The sequence below is a fragment of the Lottia gigantea genome (genome assembly GCF_000327385.1).
Source record: "Lottia gigantea unplaced genomic scaffold LOTGIsca_20, whole genome shotgun sequence".
NCBI classification, from domain to species: Eukaryota; Metazoa; Mollusca; class Gastropoda; family Lottiidae; genus Lottia; species Lottia gigantea.
Genome location: NW_008708401.1, coordinates 963,550 through 976,758, shown reverse-complemented (window position 1 = coordinate 976,758; position 13,209 = coordinate 963,550). Strand labels below are relative to the sequence as shown.

Here is a 13,209-nt window from a genome sequence, read left to right as displayed (position 1 = left end):
ACCACACGACAACGTAAATAGCAAACAATCAGTAAGGGAATAACATTCATTATTTCCCTTCCTTAGGTATTGTCTTTTCTATGTACATATCAACAGAGATACGATTTTCGCAAAATTGATTTTTATAGAAGATAATGGGGTTAAACACATCGATATTCAATTGAGTAAGCTTTAACAATCGTTTTATATGCCCTTGGTTTATATAATATTGGCTATAGGGAAAGGAATGTAGTACTTAAAACCAAATAAAATAACAGACTTACGTTACCTTACAACTTTAAAATAAACAGGAAGATCATGCGAGTATTCTAGCTCTCGAAACACCCGTTGCTAATCTGCAACCGAATAAGTAATCAGCTAGAGACTAAAAGACATTCTATTGTGATACAATTATCATCCGAAAGAATTGTATTTTAGATATTCTTGTTCTTTGCACATTTTTGCATTAGACTATAATCCGTGGAAGAGACAATTTCTCAAGTGCGTACTTGTATACAGCTCAAAATCTAAAACTGTAAAATAGAGGAAAGGATACCTTGAAAAATTAATCATTTTGTCTGTTTAACTATTCGTGTCACTGGTTGTATCGATTTCAATGGATTTTAATCACCTGAGTATATTGAGTTCTTTCCATAGGGAACAGACTTCCCGAGGAAATTATGTGAAAAAGTTCAAACGTATGGGTATGTGTTGGAGAAGAATTAAAATTTCAAACTTTCGTTAACTTTTGAAGGATGAAGTTGGAAGAAGTTTTGGTATTTGTTTTTCTAATTTTGAATGTAGAGACACAGCAGGAACAGTATTTTGCCTCATCCGATTTTCCTGTATTAGATTATGAAGATTTAAAAACCTCAACAGTCCTTTATAATGTCAGAAACAAAATACGATGTGGAATTATTTGCTCACAAATTTGTACATCATCTCAAACCAATAAGATAATGTACAATGTTGATCATCCAAATATAACTCAATCACAATGTGCTGTTTTTAATGGTAATTGTTATTTTGTTAAAAAGGTAAGTTATTTTACAATTACAAATAATTATATAAATTTCATTTATTTCAGGTTACGTCATGTATAAAAGTTAGAAGCGATAATGTAACTATTTTGATATATTTTAGGTTACGTCATGTATAAAAGTTACAAGTGATAATGTAACTATTTTGATATAGTTTAGGTTACGTCATGTATAAAAGTTACAAGTGATAATGTAACTATTTTGATATATTTTAGGTTACGTCATGTATAAAAGTTAGAAGTGATAATGTAACTATTTTGATATATTTTAGGTTACGTCATGTATAAAAGTTAGAAGTGATAATGTAACTATTTTGATATAGTTTAGGTTACGTCATGTATAAAAGTTAGAAGTGATAATGTAACTATTTTGATATATTTTAGGTTACGTCATGTATAAAAGTTAGACGTGATAATGTAACTATTTTGATATATTTTAGGTTACGTCATGTATAAAAGTTAGAAGTGATAATGTAACTATTTTGATATATTTTAGGTTACGTCATGTATAAAAGTTAGACGTGATAATGTAACTATTTTGATATATTTTAGGTTACGTCATGTATAAAAGTTAGAAGTGATAATGTAACTATTTTGATATATTTTAGGTTACGTCATGTATAAAAGTTAGAAGTGATATTGTAACTATTTTGATATATTTTAGGTTACGTCATGTATAAAAGTTAGAAGCGATAATGTAACTATTTTGATATATTTTAGGTTACGTCATGTATAAAAGTTAGAAGTGATAATGTAACTATTTTGATATATTTTAGGTTACGTCATGTATAAAAGTTAGAAGTGATAATGTAACTATTTTGATATATTTTAGGTTACGTCATGTATAAAAGTTAGAAGTGATAATGTAACTATTTTGATATATTTTAGGTTACGTCATGTATAAAAGTTAGACGTGATAATGTAACTATTTTGATATATTTTAGGTTACGTCATGTATAAAAGTTAGAAGTGATAATGTAACTATTTTGATATATTTTAGGTTACGTCATGTATAAAAGTTAGAAGTGATATTGTAACTATTTTGATATATTTTAGGTTACGTCACGTATAAAATTTAGAAGTGATAATGTAACTATTTTGATATATTTTAGGTTACGTCATGTATAAAAGTTAGAAGTGATAATTTTACTACGACGTGTTCCTGTTTATTTCCCTATTATGGTTCTTATTGCCATCTTATTCTTTCATGTGAGTACCCTTTCAATGATTGTTACTACCAAAAGGATGCCGATTTGACAAACAAAGCCGCAGTACAGTATTATGTGTTGTGGAACGATAAATTTTCCCAGCTCGCGAGATGTTTGTGGACCTACATGTAGAGTTTAATCATTGAAATAGATTTAACGATCTGACCAAAATTTAAGAGTACCTGGAAAATTTGTATCTGAGACCAAGTCGAAGGTGTATGATATTCATCAAGAATGATACCTTTAAAAATAAAATACAGGAAATCTCTTTCCAGAGGCGGATTAACCTATAGGCAAACTAGGCAGCTGCTTTCGGCCCATGGAAAATTCGGCCCATGACAAATTTTGTAGCAGTAAAAATAAAACAGTTAATAACTTTCCTCAGGCCCATCGAATATTGTCCTACTAGGAGCGTGATGTGTGAGAATCGACTCAATTGTTTGAGCCTAATGGTGATGAATGCCGATATCGTGCATACATTGATGCTGATGAGCTGACTGATTTGTTCCTGAAAAAAAAAGATCGCAAACTTCCTGCCATAAAATTGTAGTCACACCATGCCCCCTCCCTAAAATGAGAAATTTGACCCTCTACAGTTCGTTTGCCTACGGCCCAACAAGTTTCAAAATACGCCACTTCTATTTTTTTCTTTTATACATTCAGCCTGTGAAGATGTGAAGCATTCAATGGAATCATTGGTAAATGGAATTTATAGCGTAACAACGATTCGTGGAGAGATTATAGAGATATTCTGTGATTTCCAAAAAACTCAAATCATAACTTTTATCTCTAAAAAGAGCTTATCCTATCTGACAACCCCAGATTTGATGCAGTTTGGATCAAACAGAACCCGAGTTGTTCTTCGGCAAAATTGGATAAACTACCAGAAAGATTCAATCCTTTCACAGTTGACAACACATTCGTCGATTCCTTTGTCCATTTATATCAATGGAATTGGAAATTTTAAAGAGCCAGTAAACACGGTCTTGGGAGAATATCTATATTTAGGTTTTCTTAATAAAAGTTCTATCCATAAGGGTAGTATAAATGGTTACGCTACCGATTCAAAAGATCAAAATTTCTCAAATTGTAACAACGATAGTAACAGTTACTTTAATTTTTATCCGAATTTGGAAAACGAAAATCCGTCAATCACTACAAATAGTTCTATTAAAGTCGATATGTTCGCTTGGACAAAAACTGGTGTGAGGATAGCTGAAAATCAGAAACTATCCTCTGACTATTTCTATGTTACCGAAATACATTTTGGCGGATGTGGTGGGCTTACAACGTCAAGTATTTGGAGATCCGTTAATGGAACGGCTCTTGGATTGATAACAGACTTTTAAACTCGTTTAGTGAAATTTAAAAGCTGCCGAATGATATAAATTATCTAATAATATGTACATGCACTGCAGTGGTTCACGTTACCAAAGCTTTATCACTGTGATTAAGTCGTCAATATATTGTTTTGCTTTACCACTTTCAATTGTAGCTAAACATCACTTTCACTAATTCTACAATTCTATAAAAAAAAAAATATCGATAACAAAAGAATGTTTTAACCTCCCCGGAAGTGAGGCCAAGATTCTGATTATGAAAACTGATACGTATAGCTGAATCCGAACTCGTTCAACTGGTAAAGCAGATAATTGTAGACTCTTTATAACTGTGTTGTTCAGGTCAAATATACAGCTAATGTTGAGTTTATTTCTTGTAAAAGATAACTTTTATATTTATTTATAGCTCACTGTTCATCGAAATGCGTAAACAACAGAGAAAAACCAGCTATGGACATTGTCTTAATGTAGTAGTTGAAGATGCGAAAAGACAAGGTACGGTGTCTAGTTTTGAGTATGATTCGGATTAGATTTAGTAAATAAATCATCTTTTTTCTTAGTCCGACAAATCTGACCCTACATACTCCTCCATTGTGCAAAATGTGGCTGTGATATTGTCACCACGCCTCGGACATGACATGCGGATGTGATATCGTCACCACGGCCCGGACATGATATGTGGATGTGATATCGTCACCACGCCTCGGACATGACATGCGGATGTAATATCGTCACCACGCCTCGGACATATGCGGATGTGATATCGTCACCAAGTCTCGGACATGATATGCGGATGTGATATCGTCACCACGCCTCGGACATGATATGCGGATGTGATAATGTCACCGCTCATCAGACGTGATATGCGGACATGAGGAATCGTTAGGGTCAAATTTGTCGGCCTCCTATTTTCTCTTGCAAATAATACTGTAATAAATATACTAAATAAAGAATATTAGCAATGTGGACTCTCTTGTTGAACGTTCTTATTGATGTGTATACGAACCCAATATTGAAAGAAACTTCTTTATGTTGACAAAGTTAGCTTTCACTGGGTTAGAAAATTAATTTGTAAACTAATCGATGTTGGATGATAGATATATTGATAATAAACATGAAAAATAACAAAAGAACACAGAAATTGATCTAACATTTTAATGAACTTCCCTGTTTGAATGGACTTAGAATTGGTGAAACTGAAAAGATTAAAACGACATGCAACAACGTTATTCACATTATGATACATCAATGCTAAATTATGCATTCACCATATAACGGTGTTGACAGAATTATATTTAATATCTGTAAGAGTTGATTGACAGAATTATATTTAATCTCTGAAACGATTGGTTGACAAAAAATATTTACTCTCTGTAACGGTTGCTTGACAGAATAATATTTACTCTCTGTAACGGTTGCTTGACAGAATAAACTTTGTAATCTCTGTAACGATGTGTTGACAGAATGATATTAAACAATATAAAATTGGTTAACAGCATTATATTTAATCTCTGTTACGGTTGGTTGACAGACTAATATTGAATCTCTGTTCAGGTACAATTTCGAACGCTCCGATTAGATTGTTTCTATTGGTTTCACGTTTGGAGTTTGTCGATCCCGATCACCATGATTCGGAAGCACGATAAGATGCGATGCAAACGTGGTCGCACATTGTTCAGATACAATTTTGCCATTTATCGCAAAGGCGCCCTTCGGTTTTTGATGAACGTATAGTAACGTATCTGTACGTATCAGACAGTTCCTTTTCGAGAAATCCGATGGCGTTGATCGTATGTTATTCAAACTGACAAATCGTGAGCAGATCATATGCGAACACAACAAATCGTTTCAAAGGGTATTTATATAAAGATATATTTGAGCTACAATCCCATAATTCCAAATGATCAATCGTAACATTGGAATAAAAATCCGTACAAGCAAGTCAATTCCATCGATCAAAAATCTCGCCCAATGAATGGCAAAATCGGGAGTAAAAGTAGTATACTAGTGAACTCCTCCAAAGAGTACCACTAGGTGTTCCAAGTGGGAACCTAGCATTAGCCAATGGGAACCTAGCATTAGCCAGTGGGAACCTAGTAATAGCAATGGAACATAAATGATAAATAGAACATAAATGATAAATAGAACATAAATGATAAATGCTCAGAGGAAGCATACATCAATAATTTATAATAGTGTGTGTAGCCAACATGTAAATAAAAGAAATTATATAAACACAATCACATACACATACAACATGCAAAGAAAGATATTAGCCAGATCGAAGCATTTAACATCTAAGCTACAAGAAATGAACTAGTATTTTACGGTCGTCATCATGAACTAGTTGCAAAAATATAGAACATATGTTTCTACTATCATCGCAGATGTTTTTGTTTAATGACCATGTTTAAACTTGTCAACACAATAATATGACGAGTTGACGCCAGATGATATAGTTATGGATGCGGATGTTTGCAACATTTTTTCTTATCATAACAATATTTTTTGTTTTTAAGCAGCTATGACGGGTTTGGCAGTTTGGTAGAGTTTACGTACTCTTCTAGACCCCTGATACCACTTTTTAGAGGAACTGGATGATAGAGGCTATGGGATTTTTATTGAAGCATTTCAAATCCAAGCTACAAAAATTTTACGGCCGTCATCATGAACTTGTTTGCAAAAATATATCAAAGTTTTTTTTTGTTTTTTTTTTAAACAATGAAACGAACAAATGTTTTTTTTTAAATGATTCAAATAATAATGAGAAATACAATAATCTATTTTCATCGGTAAGAATAAAACGTCACAAAAACTATAAATTTATCTTAAGGACACAGCCCGGTAATTCATTTCCATGTTAAATCTCGAAATTCAACCCTCTATAACTTTTTCCAGAAATCTCGCTGAAATCTTTACATATGTCACATAAAAGCCTGGCCAATGCTTAGTTTCTAGACAAAAATTCAATATATAGATCCAGAAATATTGCCAATTATAGATTTTCGATGGGATTTTAAATTTAAAGAACAGGTTTAAAGCTGACAGAGATCCAGAAATACGAGGTACGGTTTCCGTTGTGGAATAAATTGCAGGGCCTTTCCGAAGCAGCTGCTGTCAATGCTTGAAATTGGTACAGCAAATATTTTGACGACTTCATAATAACTCAGCTTGACAACTACCACTAGTGCAATATGCATTATAAGATAGATTTTAACACACGGCAGCTTTAAAATTTAAGTAATTTAAGTGTTAAAAGTTTAAGTAATCAAATATCACAGAACGAGTTTAAAAGTCTGTTATCAATCCAAGAGCCGTTCCATTAATGGTTCTCCAATAACTTGAAGTTGTAAGACCACCACATCCGCCAAAATGTATTTCTGTCACATAGAAATAGTCTAAGGTAAGTTCCTGATTTGCAGCAATCGTCACTCCAGTTTGTGTCCAAGCGAATATATCGACTTTATTCGAAGCATTTGTAGTGTATGTCGGTTCTTTGTTTTCCAAATTCGGATAGAAATTGAAGTAACTGTGACCGAACTCTTTACAATTTGCAAAATCGTTATCAACAGAATCGGTAGCGTAACCATTGACGCTATCCTGGTAAATATTGCTTAAATCTAGAAAACCTAGAAATATAAAATCACCAAAAACCGTGTTTGCTGGCTCTTTAAAATTTCCAATTCCATTGATATAAATGGACAAAGGAATCGACGAATGTGTTGTCAACTGTGAAAGGATTGAATCTTTCTGGTAGTTTATCCAATTTTGCCGAAGAACAACTCGGGTTCTGTTTGATCCAAACTGCATCAAATCTGGAGTTGTCAGATAGGATAAGCTCTGTTTAGAGATAAAAGTTATGATTTGAGTTTTTTGGAAATCACAGAATATCTCTATAATCTCTCCACTAATTGTTGCTACGCTATAAATTCCATTTACCAATGATTCCATTGAATGCTTAACATCTTCACAGGCTGAATGTATAAAAGAAAAAATATGTTAGTATTTATTGAAAATATAAGAAAGTACATGCGTGTTAGAATTGAAGGGTTTATCACGATGGATGGCATGTATCTTCGCCATTTTCTGAAAGACCAAATGTTTCAGGTACTCTTAAGTTTTGGTCAGATCGTTAAATCTATTTCTATTTCTTTATATGATAAAACTAAAGGTCATTCAACGGCATTGTGTGGCTCAGTAACAAAAGGGTACTCACATGAAAGAACAAGATGGCAATAAGACCCATAATACGGAGACATACAGGAACACGCTGAATTATTACTTCTCCTTTTAATACATGACGTAACCTAAAATATATCAAAATAGTTACATTATCACTTCTAACTTTTATACATGACGTAACCTAAAATATATCAAAATAGTTACATTATCACTTGTAACTTTTATACATGACGTAACCTAAAATATATCAAAATAGTTACATTATCACTTCTAACTTTTATACATGACGTAACCTAAAATATATCAAAATAGTTACAATATCACTTCTAACTTTTATACATGACGTAACCTAAACTATATCAAAATAGTTACATTATCACTTCTAACTTTTATACATGACGTAACCTAAACTATATCAAAATAGTTACATTTTCACTTCTAACTTTTATACATGACGTAACCTAAACTATATATCACTTCTAACTTTTATACATGACGTAACCTGAAATAAATGATAAGATAACTTACCTTTTTAACAAAATAACAATTACCATTAAAAACAGCACATTGTGATTGAGTTATATTTGGATGATCAACATTGTACATTATCTTATTGGTTTGAGATGATGTAGAAATTTGTGAGCAAATAATTCCACATCGTATTTTGTTTCTGACATTATAAAGAACTGTTGAGATTTTTAAATCTTTGTAATCCAGTAAAGCAGAATCGGATGAAGCAAAATACTGTTCCCGTTGTGTCTCTACATTCAAAATTAGAGAAACAAATACCAAAATTTCTTCCAACTTCATCCTTCAAAAGTTAACGAGTATTTCATCCCCAATAAAAGTCTTTTCACATAATTTCATCGTGTCATCTGTTCCAACTGAAATAACACAAGCTTTCTCGATGATTAAAATTCTGCGAAATCGATAAAAACCTGTAAAGCGAAAAAAAAAAAAAAAAAAAAGGCGAAATGATTTGAAGGTGTATACCATTATCTATGTTTTAGTTCTGGAGTTTGAGCTTAATTTTTAAAATACCAACTTCAGCATTGTTTAAAATTAGATTAAAATTTCGTATCTTTTTTGTTCTCTGATATTTTAGTCTTCATGGTAATTTAAGAAGTTTTCTATCAAAGGCTTGTCCCAATTGTAGTATTTTCAACCAATCAAACCGTTTCTTTGCTATCCCACAATTCCTTATTCTATATAAAAAAAAAATGATACGAAATTGTAACCTAATTACAACTAGATTGTCCTACCCCGGATTTTATTTTGAAAATGTGCAAAGGACTCACATGAATTTTTCCCTATCCTGAATTATAGTCTAACTGGAAAATGTGCAAAGGACAAGAATATCTTAAATAGAGCCTTGTTGAATGATAATTACATCTCAATAGCCTAAATCACACAAAGGCCATGTTACTCTGTAGCTGCCTTACGGAAACTGCACAGAATTGCTGAATGGTCCTGCGTATCGTGTGATCTTTCTGTTCATTGTAAAGTTGTAAGGTAACGTAAGTCTGTTATTTGAATTCGAAATCTATATTTCCTTTAGTATTAGGCAATATTATATCTAAACCGAGGACACATAAACGATTCTTAAATCTTTGTCGATTCAATATCGATGTATGTGACACCATTATCTTCTATGCAAATCAATTTTGCGAAAATTCTATCTCTGTTAATATAGATTGATAGATAATAGACAATGCCTTAGGGGGAACTTGAGTGTTATTCCCTTGCTGATTATCTGTTATTCGTGTTGGCAGATGCAAAGAACTAAGGATAGGAAAGCTAGCTCGTCGGACGTTAGAAAATAAATCAATTGAAGCAAAAATGGGATTGTTACGTATTTTCATAATGACACCAACTGACACAAACTAGCCAACCTTGACTTTCAAACTAATGAAAAAAATGGCACAGTAAACAGAGAATCTCACATTTCTTCCAAACTTAGCAGAAACTCCGAACATTATCTCTATGTTATATCAATGACATCGAATGATAACAACATTGAAAATAGTTGAAATATGTCCGTTTGCAATCTAACAATTATACATAATATTAAGATATAGTGTTCCGAATATTTTAGAATTATCGCCAAAAATTGACCTGCAGAATCTGACGTATACATATCAATGGCTATGTTGATAAATTTCACCCGATGTAGTCTGTAGGGTGTGTAACTCTTGTTCGTCACAAATTTTTCTGGTGGAAATTTAGAATTTATTTACACTCTTCTTACTTACTAACTCACTTTTCAATAATTATTTAGTTTAGTATAGAGACTGTCTACAGAGACTTCAAATTTTATGTCCAATATAGGAGGTAAATTGGAGGCCTGTTGTTTTTGCTTATCGCTACACTTCGGTCCGAAGCTGTAGATGGAATGGCGGACCAGTTATCTGAGAGGTAATAATGATAATAATAATAATAATAAACTCTTTATTATATACACAAGGACTTTGCCATGTCTAACATTCAGCCCATGGGAACAATATAATGAATGAATAAAAAAAATAATCTGCACAATATTTCGATGTAGGCTACAATTTGTTTATAAGTATACAAGTATGTGTATTAGATGCACATTATATGTTGCTGTGATCGAATACATGACCGCATAAAGATGTACAAGCTATCACAGTTCTGCCTCACAAGTGCAGAGAGAGTATACTTCTTCCTGGTCTGTAAATTGGTTAAGTACAGAAATGGTGAAGTTTATCTAATTATATAGTATGAGGATCTAATTGTCAAGAAAAAAATTTTTCAATTTACATAGTGAAAGAATAACCTTCCCCCCCCCCCCCCCCCCCCCCTCCACCTATAAGCTCCCCAACCCCCCACGTCACCCTTAATGTTGCCTAGAAATGCCACTGATAGGAGGTATGGTTTTTATTGTCCATATGTTTCTTATGTGTTTATATAATTCATTACATCATGTGTTTTTGGTTCTGCTAGACCTAGCCTACTATTTATAAATTATAGAAGTACCCAGCCTTTACCTATAGAGTCGCGCTCTATTCAATTCGCTTAAAGGAGCAGTATGCACCAGCTTCAAATAAAAAGAATTGTGAGCAGATTATTTCTCCTCTTGATATATCATTTTATTAAGATTGTCGCCAATTTTTGGCAACAGTCCGATTTTCATAATTTGTTACACATAAGTTTGCGTATTCACAGAAGGCTCTAAATTTATGGACTTTATTTTACTCCCATTTGACAAATCACTGCTAAACATCCGTATTAAAGAGTCCCGCCCCAGAAGACACAATTATATCTACCATTCATAGCCGAGACAGATGCAGCTTTTCGGAAACTGTAGAATTGCCAAATCATGCATCACAGTGATTTCAGAGGTACAGGTGGCTATATTGCTTGACTCTCCAAAAAGGTAGGATTTCCTATAGAAAGCTCTATAATTTGATTGTGACAAAAAGGGGACAAAGGCTATTCTTGGAACTCAAATATAAGCTTTTTTCAGTGGTAGCGGGAACAATAGTAGAAATACGAAACATGCTGGCTTTTGCAATTAATTTGGTTACCAAAACCATATCCCTTTCTTCAATACTAAAAAAGGGGAAGCTCACCCATTCCTTCTTTTTAAAACTACGATTGACATTTGCAATTATAGCATATATTATAGTATAATTACAAATCAGATAACACTCAATGAGTACTGCAGACTTTTTTGCACGTAATGTTCATTAAGTATATAATTAATTCACACATTATGTAATTTTGAAAAATTAGTGACTCATCTCAGAACTTTAAACATTACAAAGGTTATGCGTCGTCTCACATGCTTATGAATGTCCTGAAAATCTCTTTGAAGGAATTGCTAAAGATAATTCTACAGTATGTAGAATATATTATCCTAAATAAAATCGCATTTATACAGGCTCAGGCTACATGTGATAATGTCAAATAGTCGAGCCTCTCTCGGCCACTTTGAGACCTCGGGCTAGCTACGGCCTGATTCTCTTTCCTTATACAGTATTAGACCGAAACATCTGCCTCCCTTCAAGTCTCTGATAGATATTTTGTCGGCTCGTGGAAATATTGAAAAACTGTTTTGTGAGGTTTTAATGTATGTAAATCGGATTCGCCACACACAGATTTTTTGTCACGTCTGCGTTTCTATTTTTAGCGAATCTCTCGTCGACCATTTAAAACTGCGGGCGCAGCCAAAAGTTCAAGGGTCACAGAGTCACGCGATACTCACAAAACGAAAGTTGCGGTGATGACTAAAACTACTGGGCCCTATTTTTTCTGACTCTACTCCAGTCAATAACTGTCAAAATATCTATCAAAGGCTTGAATTGAGACAGACGTTTCAGACTATCCTGATATATAAGTATGCAGTAAGGCCTACCAACTCTATAAGTACAGATTTTTTTTATGTTTTAAAGTGAGAGATATTGTTTCTATAATAAGCAGTAATTAAAATAATTACTTTGATGATGTATAAAAGTTTCTGAATGTTGTCTTCTGTCACATTATATTCGAGACACCAATACCTTACCAATTCTTCACCATGTGGAAAATAATCTTGGCATTTTCCTGTTTCGTGGTAAGTAAACTTATAACTTTTTAGCGACGGTGTCCTGCTCATTTTGTTCAATCTAAGATATTGGCGTTAAAAAGTTTTTTTCATAGGCTCAACTAGATGAGTGTGGGCTCGTGGACTTAACTGGAAATCTTTTTAACACATGCTCAAAAGTAGGACCTAAAACTCCATTCATTTTTTTTTTCATTTCTCTTATATTCTGAGCATAAGTTGTAAACCATTTTATATTGTTTGTTATCCTTTAGGATACTTACTTTGGGTAGATGTTTTTCAATGTGAATTGTGATCCTTAGGGACGGGGACCCTAGGACTTCATTGCTGTAGACTTGCAAAGGTTGGCTAATAATGAAAATTATTGTTGGACATATTTTTCTAACTCTGTCCTGCAAGGTCTATTCATATTGAGATATTTGCCATCTGTTGCAGGATAGTTTTGTTATTGTTATAGAATCGTAAATGAAATGAATGGAGCTTTATGTTCTACTCACCATATAGGGCTAACGAAGACCGACAATGCCATGCAGAGTGCAATGAGGGAAATGTTGACAGGGCAGCGCCATGCAGAGTGCAATGAGGGAAATGTTGACAGGGCAGCGCCATGCAGAGTGCAATGAGGGAAATGTTGACAGGGCAGCGCCATGCAGAGTGCAATGAGGGAAATGTTGACAGGGCATCGCCATGCAGAGTGCAATGAGGGAAATGTTGACCTGCATCACTGACAATTTTAAAATATTGATGTATGGGAGGTAACTCCATCACTATTTCTGTTATTGCTTCCAATGGGTTATTTTAACATTCTGGGAAGTTTGGAAGTTTAAATTATTAAATTAAACATGAGAACATTGGATCAAGAATAACTTTTGTGATTCTAGAAAGTACTTAAACAAA

At 33.3% G+C, this 13,209-nt stretch overlaps 2 protein-coding genes across 2 annotated transcripts; one reads left to right on the top strand and one right to left on the bottom strand.

Annotated features, from left to right (window-relative positions):
* Window positions 1-734: 734 nt before the first annotated feature.
* LOTGIDRAFT_159323 (hypothetical protein) lies at window positions 735-3,575 on the top strand (the record flags this gene model as incomplete). Its single annotated transcript, XM_009053657.1, has 7 exons — window positions 735-1,016; window positions 1,067-1,132; window positions 1,403-1,468; window positions 1,515-1,580; window positions 1,907-1,972; window positions 2,131-2,227; window positions 2,890-3,575. 7 exons carry the CDS (start codon window positions 735-737, stop codon window positions 3,573-3,575), a joined length of 1,329 nt encoding a protein of 442 aa, XP_009051905.1.
* Window positions 3,576-6,854: 3,279 nt separating this feature from the next.
* On the bottom strand, window positions 6,855-8,558 carry LOTGIDRAFT_159322 (hypothetical protein; the record flags this gene model as incomplete). The annotated part of the gene is made up of 3 exons (XM_009053656.1): window positions 6,855-7,540; window positions 7,783-7,873; window positions 8,277-8,558. The coding sequence occupies 3 exons, from the start codon at window positions 8,556-8,558 to the stop codon at window positions 6,855-6,857; spliced, it is 1,059 nt and encodes a 352-aa protein (XP_009051904.1).
* Between the last annotated feature and the right edge of the window lie 4,651 nt (window positions 8,559-13,209).